Below are 17,777 nucleotides of genomic sequence, written 5' to 3'. Positions count from 1 at the left end.
AATTTACAAACAACAGAGCTACATGTTGGAATCGTCCAGAAATCTCCTTTAATCACTCATAAAGCACATCTTATTTTATAAGTAATAAATGACTGTGGGTACATGTGTTTAATGTTTGAATGTGCATTTCAGGGCAACTATTTTTAAAACTATCAGTCTGACCTATTTTGATTTCCAAAAGCACTCTGGGTTTGTTTATATTGGTAAATTTATCTATTTTCCTAATCCTTTCAGTCTGGGGTGCTCAGGATAAATTACCTTTTACGCCCTAGGGATGATGGTATTATTTATAGTCCAACCAAGATGGTGCTCTTAGAAAACAAATGGATGTAAGTAAAAACAGGAACATGAAATTATTAAAAGAAAATAAGTAGCTTTATTCTTTAGTACAAGTTAATTCTATGGATATTTCCATGAAGAGACATACAAGGTCAAAGGACTCAATACCACATGGGTATTTATTACAATATAAACAATCATCATTACAAGAAAATCTGCTAGCTGTCATTGAGTGTTAACTTTACTTTGTTTAAAAGTCTACCAGTCCATGAAGGTCAATGTAAGATGCAGAGTGGCCTGTCCCATCAACCCCATAGGACATTCAGAGCAAAAACAGCTGAACATCAAAGAGAAAACAATTCATTGTAGCAGTAACATTTAAAGTATTACTGAACAATAATAAATGAAAAATGTACAATTGTAACCCCCCCCCCCCCCCCAAAAAAAAAACTAAGAAAATAAAGGTGCATATTCTTATTTATTTAACTTGCTGCCAAGTGACCCAAAACAGTTAATCTGCACTTGCTGTAAAGCATACAAAACAAATGACAAGGGGAAAAAATTCATTACAAAAATGCACAGTGCATTTTCTGGTACAAAAATTTTGCTAGCAAATATTCGCCACATAAACGTATTGCTTTAGGTACTGAATAGCCATGCTCCCACGCTGTGATTTACCTGCCAAAGAGTACAGCTACAAACATAACAGGCTGATGTTAAAGCTGTGATTGGTAGCACTTGTATTATGGTTTTGATTGTAACATATTTTAAATTAAAGTGTAGTTGTGCAATGCAGTCTGCCAGTGTTTTTATTAATACTAATAGTCAGAAAGTCCAAAAAATACTAATCTCACACATTGGGAATTTGATCACAGATGCTTAATTTTCTCCTTTGTGAGAAGTTAGCTGCAGGTCTTCAGAGAATGTACGTTCTAATGGCATCTTAAATTAAACTTCAGATTGCATTTTTACAATGTTGAAAAAAATATCAAGTCCTTATTTTATATATTTTTTGGAGTGCTATTCAGTAACTTTGTGACAGGCAACAAAAACCTGCCTTTCACTCTCAATCCACAGGGAAATGACAGTTTGTGCACTATGATGGTAGCCTGCTGGTTGCCATTGTGCTGTATCTTATTTCAACAAAAGAGATATTCTAAGTAGATTGCCCCAATTATCCATATACTTATAATATATTTTGCTGCTTTTGACCACTACTGCAAGGTTGAAATGATGATAAATTCAGTTAGTTGGAGTCAATGTTTGAAGAAATGTTATTGAGAGGGAAGCTCTCAATTGGGTGTGGAAGCATAATAGGGTGTATGGCGAATAAAGCGTGGAGGTTCTTTGGGTGGTGGACAGAATAATCAGACACAATTGTCACTTAACCCGTCAGTGTTTGGCAACACCACTGGACTTTTTAACAGTCTTTTTCTTTAAAGAGTTTTTGTATAGAAGCAGTCTCTCTGTAGTGTGAGCTGGCAGGCGGTTCCTCTTGGCTCTTACAATACACACTGCCATCGGACACAGCCGGTCGAAGCCCCCTGAGGTGGCCGGTACTGCCAGCAGCTTCTTGGCGATGCCCTGCAGCAGGGGGAACCGATTTGCAGACTTCCAATACAACACACTGGAGTTGCTTTCCCACAGGGGTTCTGACAGGTACACATCAAGCTCTGCTGTCTTAATGGTCTTTGCAGGCGGCTGGAGGAAATTAAAGATGGACTTGCGCTTGAGGTCATTTCCGCTGACTCCGTCGCAGTTGTTGTCATCTGAGCTGCCACCTGATGCCTCCATCAGGGTGTTGCCTTGGCTCTCCTCTTTGCCATCCTGCATCTTCAACTCATTGCTTGTCTGGTCTTTATCTCCCTCTACAGAGGGAGATGTTGAGGGCTCCATGTTTTCTAATGTGGATTCAACAATGGTGCGAGCTTGATACTTTGACGGGGGTGTTAGGAAACCTGTCTGGTCCTCCAGTTTGGCATCAGAAAATGGCTGGGAATAAATTAATTTAAAAAACAAAATTAAGCAAGGATGAGAGTTCGGATTTTGAGATTAGAAAGGTATGATGCATATTTTTGTCTTTTATGTACTCAGATGTAACAATATAAACAGAGCTCTGAAAAAAATATAAAATGGGTATGAGATGCCATTTGATGCAATTTTGCAGTGTACCTTTTACGTTTTCAGTTCTGGTACAGTGTTTAACAGGAATTTAAAATTTAGTTTGAAAACTGAAAATTGTAGTTGCTTTAAATTAGGGCTGACCTGCTCTGTGGTTGCAAAATGTCAAAGCATAAAATAACAGCAATGTGTCTGTCCTAATTTAATACCTGCAGTTTGATCCTGGGGTCAAGAACGGCAGCTAGTATCATGTCCTTCTGGTGAATCAGGGACTGGAAATGTGTGTGGAGGCCTGTGCGCAGGGCCTTGTTAAAGTGGGTGTAGTTGGTGACAAGGCTCTCCAAGGTCTTATCAAGGCCAATGAGGGAAGGTGTGATGAAAGAGATGGTCACTCCATTTCCTTGCAGGACCTTGGTTAGAAGAGTTAAAAAGGAAATGTTTTCACATAATCTTCAAACAATATTATATCTTCTAACAATACTATAATACGGTATTTCCATAAATGTTTGATTTCTAGAGGGGTTAACCAAAAATGTAAGTCTCTTATCCTATCATCCAGGCTCAGTGTACAACTGACAAATTAAAACATCGCTGCAAAATGTATGGTTTAATGTTTTTGTTTGCTTTGTTTCAGTAATTAAAAGGTGCCCACTCAGAACAAATGTTTGCATACAGCCAATGCTGTATTTGTTACCACATTAGCCAACAATAAGTTTTGTTTAAGGACATGCAGCTGACGTCAGCTAAAGTGCGAAAATATTAAAAGATGGTAGTTTCAATGTCTATTACTTAGAGGGATGACAATCCTGTTTATTTTTCTTCTTGATTAGTTAATTTTTATTTGCCGCACTAAATCTGGTCAGAAAAAAAAAACAATTTGGAAATTCCAGTATAAATAGAAGTGGTCGGTGTCTAAAAGGATCAGAACATATTCGGGTTTAAAAGAAACTTACTCTCATCTCTTATACGGGATCTTTGAAAAACATAATCCACTACTTTCATTTATTGATTTTTTTATTTATTAACTTTTTACCTGCAAAGCCTCCTCAAAGGGCTCAAGGAGACCCAGGATGTCAATCACTTGCTCCCTCTTGGCCATGACCAGAGGAGGGGCACTGGCTGTGTTGTTAGCCTCGATGCGGGCCTGGGCTAGGAGAGTCATGATGGCGCTCCAGGCGGACTCCTGCACCATACGCCGTAAAGAAAGCATCATGGAGTTCCAGCGACAGTTACTGGAGGAAGGGCACAGAGATACGTTGTACTCCTTCAACAAGACCTAAACATGAAATGATATGAACAAAAAATTGTATGATCAAACCTCAATTGAACAATTTATACGTCTATAACTATGATGTTAACTAGCTGTACCTCAGCTGTGCCTCATCTTTGGGCGTAACATCTTATTTGGATTATATAACTTTGCAAAAAGAATACAATACAAAGTAAAATAAACTTCCAAATCAGTTTTAATTTCTCAGTAAAGAAAAACAGTAATTTCTCTTACCTCGCTCCAGTAGGCACTGTTCCTAAAAAAAGCCACCACGTTATGGACCTGCGAGAGAAGGTTTTCCACAACCCTTGAGTTCTTCAGTGCCTCCTTAATTACAAGCTGCAATGTGTGGGCCACACAGGTGGTCCTGGTCCCAATCTGTAGCTCTGAAAAGGGGGACTCCACTTCAGACATCTGGTCTGACAGAAATGCCACCACCTCATCTCCATCTGGTTCTCCCCTATTGGATGAGCACATAATCTTGTAGTTGCAGAACAAATTGTTCCCAGCCAGAGCTTCTTTGGCCTGGTTGGTGAGGACGTAGCCGATGCTGCGAGGAAAGATGCCATAGCTTAGCAGCACACCTTCAAGCTCCCTAGCAACAGTGGTGCTGAGGTTTTTGTGGCTGAGGTGGCGGAAGGCCACAATGGGACGGCGGATCTGCCAGGAATCACTGACAAAGTGAAGCTGCACAATGACAATGGGTTCCTCCACTGGGTGGGATTGATCCCCTGCCCAGAGGTCAAAGGTGACATGAATGGCGTTCTCACCCTCTTTGGTTTTGGCAAGGCAGGCTTTAAGGTCCCGGATGAGCTGAGGCTTGATGGTTCTCTCCACTTCATCGTAGAGCTGTAGGCCCATAGAACGCTGGGATAGCTTGTGGCATTCAGGGCGGATGGTACTCATGAATGACCTGAAGCCTGCACCTTCAACAAAACTGTTGGGAACAAAATGAAGGTACATTAGCGTGGGACCTGGACTAGTGGTTGGATGTCCATTTGGTATACATACAGAATAGAAAAGTTGCCTTCTGCTGCAGGCAATTCAAAGTCTGGTGACACATATGACACATCCAAGGAAGGTAGTGAGAGTATTTATTTTACTTGGTGATTAGCAAACTTGGGGATTTTGACAACTTTGGACAACAACACAACAAGGACACTGTAACAGCCACTAGTGCTACAAGTCACCTGAGTGGCAGCATGTCTTCAGCGATCATCCTCAGTGCTGCATTGGCAAACTTTTTCTGGTCCATCGGCGCGGCTGCTAGTGCAGCGCCTGAGCAAGAGCTGGGACTGGAACTGGAACTGGGGGGCAAGGAGGGACTCCTGGATGCTAAAGCTTGTGGAAGCAGAACAGCTGTCTTCTGCTTGATTTTCTGACAGTCCTGCTTCTTCTCTAGCCTGACCTGCAGCAAAGAGTAGCAGAGTTAAACCAAGGTTGCCATGTGGTAATATCACTGAAAAAAATAAACAAACATGAAGGAATTATTCTATCACAGTAATGCATCCATAACCACCTTTAAACAATAAATTCTGGTGATTATTGGATTGACTTTGTTTGGAGGTACTTAACAGTAATTAAGCTCAAATTTGGCAAAGTTAAAGTGTGTCTCATTAGGTTAAAGTTTATAAGCAAACACAGGTGAGTCATAAAAGAAAATCATCATAGCAAGCTTACCACTTTAGGAGTTACTGGTTCAGTGTCTAACACAACATCACACTTGAAGTCCACCTGTAACACAATACATAATGTGAATGCACAGTACAGTGTTTCTAGGATTTTTTTTTTCTTTCATATTAATGGCCCACATAATGATCAGATAGTATATTAGTATTGATTTTATACGTAACAGGTAGCAATATCTTTGCATTTTTTAAACTGTAACCAACAAACATTTAACCTCCTACTGTATAGCCTTACAATGATTAATCAACTAGCATAATCTAATCTATTAACCATTATTGTCTTCAAACTTGCTCACTAAGAAATCATTGAGAAATAAACATTTCTAAAAAAAATGTTGAAAATCTGTTGAAGCTGAAAATGATAAGCTTTATTTATACAGTATGTGCTAAACTAAATAGGTACTGTACCTCTCCTTCCACAAACTGTTGAATATCAAGGGAAATGCTGTCAGCATCATCTTTGTACAAGCCCAACTCTGCTTTGCGTTTGATGGAGGAGTTCCAGTGATTTTTCACAGAATTGTCTGTTCTGCAAGAGGAATCAAAAATGTACATCAAAAGTTGATACGTTTTTACATTCACACCTTTATTTTAAGAATAACAACCAAATAATGCATATGATTGCTCTTAATCCATATTGCTAAATTTCAGCAACTCAATCACAACTAAGCGACCCACCTTCCAGGAAGCAGCTTGGCAATCTCAGCCCACCGGTTTCCCAGAACAGCGTGGGCTTTGTAGATGATGAGGTCTTCTTCATTGGTCCAAGAGCTCTTTCGGACCACTGGGTCGAGGTGGTTGTGCCAGCGCTCACGACATTGTTTTCCCAACCGTCCCTTCAGGTGCCTGGCAATCAAAGACCAGTGTCTGGTGCCGTACTTGCCCACCAGCTCGATTATCTGTCCGGAGCAAATACATATGTTAAGTGAAATGGGACAATGTTAGTTGCAAACTGTGTTTAAGTCAGATGTTCCATGTCAAGTTTCCACCTTTTCATCTTCCTCTCTGGACCAGAAGCCCTTAACTAAATCAGGATCCAGGTGCTTTTTCCAGCGATGCATACAGTGAAATTCTGTTCGCCCCTGTCAAAGCAACAGACAGGTTGTTTTGAAATGGATGAGTTGGATACTTGGCCTTCCTATATTTTACTCAACTTTAAAATATTACACTGCTGATCCATTCACTTTCTCAATAGATTTTGCCTCTGCTGATTACTTACTGGTAAAAAACTGGAAATGGTTTTCCAATTTTTTTCCCCAAAGTTGCTTATCAGGATTTTGAGATTTTCATCCTGTACACAAGAAAAAAATCAGTTCAGATAGAGTATAATTTAATGTGCGCTTTAAGGTCAACTTTCAGGTACAGGTTATCTTGAACAGTTTGTTACTTTTGACACAAGCTAACAAAAAGACTAATTAACAGAAACCTGTGTGACGCATCAGCACATCTGCCCCAGTTGGGCATTACATTTTTGTAACTGACAGTAATGTAATAAACTACTTAAAATGACAGTGCTCCAAATAATATTTATTTATGAATGTCTATTATGAATGTCTAAAAATATACACATCAGGGTCAGAGTCTTCTTTTCACTCACCTCTTCCTGAGTCCATTTGACTTTACACTTGGAACCATCCTTCTTCTCTGCTGCGTCCGAGTCCGTGTCAATGCACATATTACTATCCCCATCTTCTTCCATGCTGCAACCATACAGATTTACTAATAATTCAAACATGTATTACTGGATTTCAACATAAGAGATTATTAAGAGTGAAAAGAAACACTAGATAGTGACACTTTAGCTTACAATGGACATGGATATGAACATATGGCATGGTTGATATGGGCTTTATAATGTTGCTGTTGAGTTTGAATGTCATTTTTAATCATTAAAACACTTGCAAACAACATTTCACTTTCGTTTCACTTTGCTTTGGTGTTGCTTCACAAGTTTCAGCTGCAGACGTAAAAACATGTCTGAACCTAAGGTTTACCTATCCTCTTAAAACAACAGCACACACATCACTCTATTAAGTGAGTTAAAAGGTACATTTAAAGTGCCCAAGATTGAAACACTATTAGAATGCCACAACTGATCCAGTGGTAGATACGTTGAAACAAGTTGTATGGCACTGCTGACTAATGCTGCCCATTAAAAGTTGTCAACAGTTCTGCCATAGGTTCTTCCTTGAAAAACTGGATAATCCTGTTGATATTTTAAATTGTCACTACCAGAGAGGTATTAATTTAACGACGCGTTTATTATTGAGGTTGTAGTTTGCATGTTGAATTGGACTGTCTCTGCAATATACTGAGCGATGTTTCCAATGTTTTGCTTTCCCCCATACAAACCAGATCGGGCTGGGTTTACCCAGTCTAGGACCAGACTTAAACCGTTTGACATTTTCTGCGCAATGTGCTCAAAGATTTTAGATGAAGCCCAGGGAAACTGAGTTGCCGCAAATGTTTTGAAAACAGACATGCAAACTTGCATTGTTTACATATAAAAGTTACAAATAACATATAACTAGCTACTTTGTAACGATGTATGTTGTTTCTTGTGTTAGGTGAGCCGAAGACAAATCCTGGTGGACATTGAAGATCTAGCTATTCTATTTCCTTGTATACAGAACATGTGTATTTCACTTTCCTATCCTGTGTGTTGTGCACCACAGCAGTGAGCTAACTGTCCACAGAAAAGTTGACATAGCTTCAGGTTAGTGACTGGCTAACATTAGCTAGCAGCTGCAAACTAAACCAGTTACCTCGACATAAATATAAATCGTTCAGCTATAGCTATATCTAAACAATGCACTGGACAACCGACTAATTAGTCAAAAATAGTGTTAGCTAAACTAATTAACTTACGTTGCAACCTGGCTGTAACTTCAGGCTAAGTAAGCTAACTGGAGGCTCAGGAGCACGCTTGAGGAAACGTTGACTGAGAGTTGACTGTTAGTTTAGAAAGCAGAGCGCCTCTAGCTGCGCATGCACGCAAAAATGCAACATTTCTATCAGTAAAAACAAGGCGTTTGTAATAATTAGTAACTGTGATGAAAGGAGAACGTTAACCTAGCTGACGTGAACGTGGGGAAAACACAGAAATGCCTACCTAAATTTCAGATTGTGCAACTGCTTCTGGAATACAGCCAGCTTCCCCAATTCACTACCATGATACAACAGAACAACGTCTTTTAAACGGTCGTCTCACTCACCCTCTCATTGACACAACAAAGCAGTGCAAACACTTGATATATAGCTAGCTAGTAACAGAGTCACGATGGTTATATTTAGAATTATAGCTGTGAGACATTTTCACCCTGCGCATAGAACATATACGCACTTTATTTTAATAGGCAACGTAACATCCAGAAACGGTAGCTAATGTCTTCCACACTTACCCGCGCGACATGTCTCCTCTGTCTCTGCTTGTGATGCAAACTGGAGCTACTGCTAGCTAACAGCAACTAAAACAAACGGTCTTATGACAACGAATGAAAGCTCAAATAGCATACCCTGAATGAAATATCTTGCAATTATTAAAAAACAGAAATAGTACTCATGAAGTGGTATCGGAAGAAAATTACCCGGGAATGAAAACTAGGGGTTGTGTTCAAGAACAACATGGCTACACGGCTAGACACACACTCCCCGGAAACTATCCATGTGAGCGACGGTTTCAACCGACGCTAACGGCTGATGTGCAAACGTTAGCTTATAGCTACATTCAGGGGTTCTCTTAACGTCAACAAATCAATTTAAACACATAGCTAACTAGCTAGCTAGTGTTCGTAAACGTTGTATTGACTCGTGTGTAAGGGTGACACTAGTTTAGCATTAATCATATGTTACACTTACCTTTTTACAAAATTACTGTTGGGTCACTTAGCTATCTAGCTAAGTAAATTAACATATTCTGCTAATGGTAGGCAACAAATCATAAAAAATGTCATCTAATCTAGCATAATTTTATTTACTTCAGCTTCATTTCGGATTTGTCTTCCAAAATATTCTGTCAAAGGGCACTGCTATTTGTAATAGCTAACCTATAGTTTATGAGGTCAAAGAGGGAAGTTAGCTAGCTAAGCTAGAAGCTAGTTAGCGTTAGTTAAGTTGGAATGTTACAGGCTTCTACAACCTAGCTAGCTACTTTGCCCGCATCCCTGATTCCCTGCCGTCAAACGTGTTTCTAAGCAACTGTGGGTTCATCACAGTTACCAGTGTTTCTAACACACTATGGCCATTCCACGTCCGAGAAAATACCGTGTTGATTGGGTTTTGTTTCTGACATAAGATAATGTGTACCTTATCGCATTAAAGGTGTTCTTTATCCCAATCTTCTAAAATTCCGTTTCCTACGTAGCTAATGGTAATGAAAACGTGGGAAACTATATCTGTTACACACTACTACACGGCCTTGACTTCTGTTTATATTTTTTAAGCATTCATACCATCAATGAATCAATCACGTCATGTGTTTCTTATTTTGACCACTAAGTGGGGCAGTTATACAGTAATATAACTTTTCACCTGTCTATTTTCTTCCTACTGTTGAACCAGTTTTTACCTATTTTTAATTAATAATTGACCTGTTCATTCGGTAAAATTGAAATGAAGGTGTCTCTATCTTGTGCAGACGTAAAACAAAGAAACGTGATAAAAGCAGATACAATACAACAACGAAAAAGAGACAAAACAGCCATGATAAAAGAAGTTTATACAAAATGTGTTTTCAATAATTATCAAATTTGCTATTCAGTCTTAATTCTGTTTTGCTTTATTGTTATTTTTTTTATTTTACTTTTAATTGCCTCTTTTCTGATCATTACCTTCTTTGTTGATGTCATTGATTTATGTTATATTTTCAAAACGTTTGTTTATTTTCTCTTGGAAACCACTTTTTTGTGTTGCTCTATAAAGTTAACATTATTATCTGGATTTTATCACACAAACACATACAACATAGTGGAGAATAACTACAGGAAACAATAAAATAACCCTTTATATATTGCAACAGACAAGATGTCTTATCACAATTATTCTTTTCTCTTCCCTTCTGCAACCATACACAACATTGTTGGTTCACATCAATCATGTTTGAGGGCTTTTGTTGTGGTGTTGTTATGGATAACATTATATTCTGAACTTTTGATCACAGAAATATTTAGCTATGTGATAGTTTGTCTAATGTGTTGGCACTGTCATAAATGTGTTATTTGCTGATTAATCACATTAATCAGATGATGATGATGATAGCATGATTTGCAGAGCTGAAGGATAAAAAAAACAGTACGTTTGTATAATAAAATAATTTGGAGCTAAAAGGCAGTCACACTTTATAATAACCATCATCAACAAGTAGTAAATTGATAGTTAATTTAACTTTATTTAGTTATTTTACTGTTAATAAAGTATGAGATCATAATCATGGATCTATTTTGTTTTCTTATTATTAGTAATGTTATAATTTATGTTGTATTTTATTACTAGTTTAGTGTAATATAAGATAATTTGTTTATAGATTCAGATAGATAATACTTTGTGGTTAATAATTGTTTTGTAAACCATCTACAAACATTATTTTGATGGCAATTATAAAGTTGCAACTGATGCATGAGAGAATAATTAGTTATTGATTAATAAGTGGTTTGTGCAAAGAAGGATTGTGGAAGTGTACTTTTCTGTATATTGTCATCTAGACCAATGTTTTGCAATTTTGTGTATCTGTTTGTTTAAATAAATTTTAAAAAATGATCGCAAAAAACAAGTGATTTGTTAAGCATCATGTTACATTTTTTGGTGATTTGTATAAGAGATAATTATTTAACTATTTGTGCACAGATAATATAGCCATCCAAAGAATGTTTATTGATGGTTTACAAACAACTTCTTAAAAGTTTACAAATAATTTGGTTATCATACTGAAATAATTTTCTTGAAGGGATCCATAACGTATTCTGATTCTGATAACTGACATAATACTGAATTCTGACATAATATAAAGAATGTCAGAGCAGTTCATCCTGCATGTCCCTTACCGGCTAACGTATTTCAAGATGGCGCATGAATATGGAGCGTCAAAGCCAAGGCGGTGTGGGTGTTACTTCTTTAACTGGATGGACAACCTTAACCACAGTCTTGTCTATGGGTGTTGGGTGTTACCCATAGACAGTCAATTGTGTGGAGAGTGCATATTAAGTCGCGCATGGGATGGCGCAAACGGTTAACGGCATAATGCGTAATACCCGATGCGAGTCGAGTGACTCGAGTGTCATCGCCCAACGTGAGGAGAGTGCAGATTTCAGTCGCGCAAGCAATTTAATTAACTGTCAAAACGTCATATACGGGTTGCAACCGTTCAATTTACTTGGCTCATGGTACAACTCCTAGATTTGATATGGGTCGCGGCCTAAGACAAGGTTGTCCACTTAGCCCATTCTTATTCCTCCTTGTTACACAAATTATGGCTATACATCTTAAAAAGGTAGTTTCCAAAGTATAATTTCCTTAGGTAGAGAGTTTAAATGATCCCAACTAGCAGATGATACAACAATTTTCTAGCTAACAGATATGAAGTGTTAAAAGCAATTAGTCGTATTAAGGAATTCTCTGATGTGTTAGGTTTTAAAATTAATTTGAGTAAATCTGTTTTACTACTACTTAAGGAATGTGACCTATCCAAAGAAGAGGGAATCCCTGTGAAGAATACAAATACATACCTGTTTGTTATCATTGATAAGAATGAAAAACCTATATTCAAGTTAAACAGGTAAATAATAAATTAAAAAATGGAAAATACAACCTATAACCTAAATTTCAGTCCTATATTTGAACAAATAACGATAAAAACCAAATAAAACATAAACAATAAAAATAAACAAATAAAAAAAGATTTGAGTCGCGCATGCGTCACTTTGCGACAAGTAGCATATAAGATGCTAACGAGTGACTTCTGTAATGTTAACACAGTAAAAATGGACCTACTTAACGAAGTTCGTTTACTGCTGGCTAAACGTTAGCATCAAACACAACAACGGCTGTCAGTGGAAGGGCGTTTTGAGCTAACCTTAGCTATCAAACAATCATAGATAGCTAAAACGTTTGTGAAATGACTGCTAGCTTAGCTACAAGCTAGCAATCAAACACAACAAAAGGCAGTCACTGGAATGGCGTTTTGCGCTAACGTTAGCAGTCAAACAATCATAGATAGCTAAAACAGTTTTGAAATGATTCCCATCTTCTGTTATTGTTTGTAATAAGAAAAGTTTATTAATTTTGGGGATTTCACAAACTTCAGTATGAGTTATGTCGTAAACCGTTTAAATCTGAGCATGCGCAACTCACATCTGCACTCCACCAGCGCCATAGACCAGCGCCATAGACCAGAGCCCGGCTCTGGTCGAGTGCAGATGTTAGTTGCGCATGCTCAGATTTAAACGGTTTACGACAAAACTGTGAAATTGTGAAAGCTACATGGGCAGATTTTCACTTTTTATAAGAAAATAAAACATTAAGGACTCATTACTAGACAATAACAAACACTGTTTTAGAAGTTGTTTGTGTTTCTATGAAACACACACACACACACACACACACACACACACACACACATATATATAAAATAAACATAAATTATATAGTAGAAGTATGGAAGTATTCAAATGAAGTCAAAGTACATCTCAACAGTTCCTAAGTACAGTACTTGAGTAAATGTACTTACTTAATTACTTTCCACCACTTGCTTAACTGAACTGTTGTGTTTATGATGCCGCATGCACTTCATCTCAGTAGGTATGTTAAGCAATATTTGCTTAATACACTCATCTACATTCACCATGTAACGTCATAGTTTATCTGTAATGGTGATGATAATAGTTTTATTGTTAGACTCAAAGTCCATTTAAAAATACAACCCAAGGAAGGAAGGACACACTAATTTCAGCAATGTTCAATCCGGTCATCGTGACCATCGGTGAAGAGATTTTTGATAACATGTACATTTACTACACTGGTCACTGATTAGTTAATAACCAAAAACAATGTTTCTGTTATGCAAACATGTTTAATGGCTTATCTAAAAGAACATGTAAATGTTTTGACGGATGTTTGAATTATGAACACTATATATACACACACACACAAAACACACACACCCCAGTACGCACGCACACATTCATGCGCGCACACACACACGACCCATCAGCCTCTGTTTACAGAATCAGTCAGGGACCAACAGCTTGACATGCAGGGTTACAAACGGGGAACAAGGAGGACCAGAGCAGCATTAGTCTGCGTGACTTAAGACCATGTAGAAGAAAATGAAGCTGTATTTCCTGGTTGGCCAATTTAGTTTTTTTAAGGTCAATAGGAGCACACTATTTTTTAGAAATTGAAAGAGAAGAGCTTCTTTAATATCAGATTTACAAACAAGACTTTAGGTATACATATAAATGAGATAATAAAAATAAAATATCAGATGTACAAGTGTATCACTCATTAGTGCAAACGCCAAGCACCATCAATCACCAACTTCTTTTCCAAGACAGAGAGGCATTTTATAGTTTACATTGATATAATCACATTACTACAGTACATACTGCAAAGCTACTACTGTATATTTACAGATGTTACATACAGTAGTTTCCATATAACATTGACATTCACTGTCTGCTACCTACAAGCTAAAATAATATTTCCCCAGTTTCCCAGTTACAAAACAAAAAACCACAGTCCACAGAATAAACAGCCATACTGTGCACACAGTGGTGTAGTTGACTGACATTTTAAAAAGGTGCTACATGAAGCATTTTCTATCATCGGTGCATCGTCTGCAAAATAATTTTGCCATGTTAACATACTTGCCATAAACGAACAAGACCAGTACTGTAAGGAGTGAGAGATTCTGTTAGCAACTTTAGCTTAGTATTTAGCGATGGCTTCTCTCTCTTGCTTGGAGGATATATTCTTTAATGCCTAAATAAAACAAACTTCAAGCAGTGCCTTTTTCACTTGCTTAATATTGCAAAAACTAGTCTGGAGTATTGTAATTCCTTATTATCAGGTTGCTTGAACAAGTCCCTTAAGACTCTCAAGCTGATCCAGAATGGTGCAGCGTGTATAAGCTACTGACAAAAACTAGAAAAAGAAATCATATTTCTCCCGTATGAGATTCACTGCACCAGCTCCCTGTAAAATCCAGAATTGAATTTAAAATCCTTCACCTGACCTACAAAGCTCTTAATAGACAGGCACTGTTATAGACCAAAGAGCTCATATTACCCTAATGCCCCTCTAGAGCACTGAGCTCCCAGAATGCAGCATTACTTGTGGTTCCCAGAGTCTCCTAAAGTCGCATTGATATTTCAGAAGCTGCACCAGTACGCATCAGCTGTCTGGTTACACCTGGTTTGCACCAATGCCTGTGGTCACCAAAATTGCAAAAGATTTTCTGGTCATGCCCATTTTGAGATATTGCTTGCGTTTGCATCTGCACCCTATTTTAGGAAAATAGAGCCCTAAGTCTGACTGTACCAACGCAATATGATAATGTCTGTATATAAAATAATTGTTAAACACACCAGTCATTCCATTGCAAATTAATGGAATAAAAATCATTCATTTGCATTGCATCTTAAAGGTGCTCCTACTTCTTGCGAGCCCTGTATATTTGGTAACACGTTCATGTCAAACTTCGCTATCTCTCTAAGAATAGTCCTGGGACTTCAAGGCAAAAAAGGTTTTATATTTTAATATTAAATGTCTCCATTGCAGGTGGGCTCCTTTTTCTGCTAAACCCTGAAGAGAGAATCCCTACAGTAGTCAAACAGGAGGTACCACATGGAATTCCTACAATGTTACACGTAGAGTACTTATTTTCATGTGACTCAGAAAGGTGTCATCACTCCATAAAATCAATCACCCTGTTTAAACATTTGAACAGTTAAGTCCTGCCTCACAGAAAGCTGTCCTCGGTGGCGACAAAGGAGAACCCATTGAAGGCGTTGTTGCTGCTGGTGTTGAGCTCCGGGGTCCGACTCACCGAGTTAGGAACCACTTCTCTGGTGAACTCTGGATCGATATGCTGAGTGTCAGCTGGGCCTCTCTGAAAGATGAAACAATCTATATAAGTGGTAATGTGTGACAAGTTGTCCTTATACAGTATATCAAATAATGGATGAGGTGGAGTTGAAGTTTCCGCTGACAGGTTTTTAATTTTCTATTAATAGAAACTTGTCAGCCAATCAGGAGCAAATCTTTTCTGTTGCCATGGTACTACGAATAACAGAGCCAGTTGCTCTCAAAACACAAAGCAAGGTCGCCCCCAAGAAGAATTCTCATTTAAGGGATGTTTCTTTGGTTTTCTAAAAGAACTAACAAAGAAAATACATTTTCTTGTTTACTTATGCAGTGATGATTAGTAACCACTATGGCTGAACGACAAAGAAAAGATTTCCAGCTACAAAATATCAAACAATGCTACTGACAGATAATTAAAGGCAAAGCACTGCAGAAGATGTCCAAACCGTAACCATGCCTCTATTGGGCTTTTATGACAAACATCATAAGAGGTGAGGAACGATTTGAGATGATTTTAAAAAAATATTTAAAAAAAGTCCAAAAGTCAAAAAAATTAGCTTGGATTAAATTGTGATTAAACAATATAAAGCCTTACAAACAGGTTGAACTGGTGAACCTTTGTCACCTGTTTATCTGAAAGAGAGAATAAAGGCATTTAAGAACATATGTAAAAGGGACTGAGATTGAGAAAATGATACAAGAGGTTGTTGTTGGCTGATGTCACTGGAAAATGTGTTGAAGGTGAAAAAACCTGAAGGGTAGGTAAATGATTGTTTTTCTAGGCAGGCACACACAGGGACAGACTTAATATGTAAAGACACAAGCAGTCACAGTTCACAGCCGGAAACAACTCACCACATTCGGGTTGTAAGGAGGAGTGATTCTCTTATGGTCAAGGTCGTCCCAGTTGATTGGAGAGAAAAAGATGTGGTTCTTTATTTCTAACTATAAAATAAAGAAAGAAAAGTTATACATGTACTGAATATAGTAAAACCGGGATTGTTCCATTAAATCACTTTTTTTTTTTCATTATTAAAAATTAAGACACATTTATTAGAACAAACGGGCAATCCAATGGAGATTTGTGCAATTATTATGCTGTTGTTTTAAACTATGGAAAAGAAAGTATAGAGGTGATGTCATCTTGGTAAATTTTCTCAGAGGGACAGGGTGCAGATCTGTTCTCAAAAAAGGTCCAAACCCCTTTAAAAATGTCTTATACTGTTCCAGGCTAGTTTCCTAAACATGGAATGAGCCTAGTCCTTGAATAAAGCAACACTTAATGCAGTAGTCCTTTGATCCTCCTTCGTCTAAGACTAGGCTTATATCTTGTCTGGCAAACCATCTGTTTTAACGTGTGGCAACGGTTGAAAGACACTCACAAAGTCGGCGATGGCCCCGAGGCGTCTGTGCTGGTCCTTCTGCAGAAGACCCACCAGCAGAGAGCAGACAGCATCAGACTTTCCCGGGGGCAGTGGCAGGGGTTTGTGAAGGATCCCGTCATACATTTCACCGATGTCACGGCTGTAGAAAGGAGGCTGAAGCGGAGGGATGGGTACAAACATCATGAGTATAAAATGAAACCATTTGTATTCCTTAAGACCATGGCTCCATAGAGTTAACTACAACGTATAACTCTGACAGGTTACATTTCAGATGTGTAAGGCAGTAGAAGGAGGGAAGTTGTTTTACAAATGCCTATACAAATTTGTACATAGTAAAATAGTGATATTTATATGTGTAAACAAGAGTCTTCAGACAAGCTAGCGCTCTGTAAGACTGTACATAGTTATGGTACTTTGAGCTGAATGTCACCATCAGTATGCTAACAGTTGATATTTAGCAGATACAGTCATATCTACAATGTTTGGCATCCTAATTTAGTGTAAGTATGATAACATTGGCTCATTACCAAACACAAGTACAGCTGATGGGAATCTGATACATTTTGTATAAATACTATTTTGACCTGATGATGGCGATAGAGGGAAATGTTTAAGGATCACCAGGTGATTACAATTCATTCTGAGGGGAACATGAATGTGTGAACCCAATTTCACGGCAATCCATTCAATAGCTCCGTCTCGACAAAGGTGGTGGCCGACTGACCTGCTTGCATGGCTACAACGAGGCCAATTTCTATGAAATCTTTCTGTGGTTTGAGGTCCCAAGAGGATAAATCCTAATATTTTAGAGATGCTCAGCCTTTTCTTTAGCACTACTTGCACATTAAAAATATCAAAATGTGATGCGCACATTACCATGAAATGTACTGCACTTGTTTGTGTTCCCCTGAGCCTGAACCCGTTCTATTTTGGACACTCCATAAGGTTTCCTTTAGC

The 17,777-nt window shown here is 38.0% G+C and overlaps 2 protein-coding genes across 7 annotated transcripts; both read right to left on the bottom strand.

Annotated features, from left to right (window-relative positions):
- Window positions 1-440: 440 nt before the first annotated feature.
- On the bottom strand, window positions 441-9,513 carry LOC116679056 (zinc finger BED domain-containing protein 4-like). 5 transcript variants are annotated; one of them, XM_032508782.1, is made up of 13 exons: window positions 8,760-9,061; window positions 8,471-8,524; window positions 6,956-7,058; window positions 6,578-6,649; window positions 6,348-6,440; window positions 6,037-6,257; window positions 5,767-5,887; window positions 5,351-5,404; window positions 4,861-5,078; window positions 3,905-4,607; window positions 3,434-3,676; window positions 2,610-2,810; window positions 441-2,271 (listed from the first exon to the last, which is right to left on the bottom strand). In XM_032508782.1, the coding sequence occupies exons 1-13, from the start codon at window positions 8,768-8,770 to the stop codon at window positions 1,672-1,674; spliced, it is 2,694 nt and encodes an 897-aa protein (XP_032364673.1). In that variant the 5' UTR covers window positions 8,771-9,061; the 3' UTR covers window positions 441-1,671. The 5 variants fall into 5 exon arrangements, with proteins under 5 accessions (XP_032364673.1, XP_032364678.1, XP_032364674.1 ...); XM_032508787.1 differs by lacking the exons at window positions 8,471-8,524; window positions 8,760-9,061 and adding an exon at window positions 9,217-9,513; XM_032508783.1 differs by lacking the exon at window positions 8,471-8,524.
- A 4,229-nt stretch (window positions 9,514-13,742) lies between these two features.
- On the bottom strand, window positions 13,743-16,973 carry LOC116679057 (serine/threonine-protein kinase Sgk2; the record flags this gene model as incomplete). 2 transcript variants are annotated; one of them, XM_032508789.1, is given in 4 exon segments in its annotated part: window positions 13,743-15,460; window positions 16,031-16,068; window positions 16,291-16,380; window positions 16,818-16,973. In XM_032508789.1, coding segments are annotated over 3 exon segments (258 nt in total), but the record flags the coding sequence as incomplete, so codon positions are not given.
- Between the last annotated feature and the right edge of the window lie 804 nt (window positions 16,974-17,777).

Source organism: Etheostoma spectabile, unplaced genomic scaffold (genome assembly GCF_008692095.1).
Source record: "Etheostoma spectabile isolate EspeVRDwgs_2016 unplaced genomic scaffold, UIUC_Espe_1.0 scaffold00009247, whole genome shotgun sequence".
Classification (NCBI taxonomy): domain Eukaryota; kingdom Metazoa; phylum Chordata; class Actinopteri; order Perciformes; family Percidae; genus Etheostoma; species Etheostoma spectabile.
The sequence above is the reverse complement of the archived record's forward strand: the minus strand, read 5'-3'. Positions and strand labels throughout refer to the sequence as shown.

Coding starts and splice junctions, on each gene's coding strand:
- LOC116679056 (XM_032508782.1), bottom strand. Junction 4,608..4,860: donor GAAGACATGCTGCCACTCAG/GTGACTTGTAGC, acceptor TGTTCCCAACAG/TTTTGTTGAAGGTGCAGGCT. Junction 2,272..2,609: donor ACCCCAGGATCAAACTGCAG/GTATTAAATTAG, acceptor ATTTATTCCCAG/CCATTTTCTGATGCCAAACT.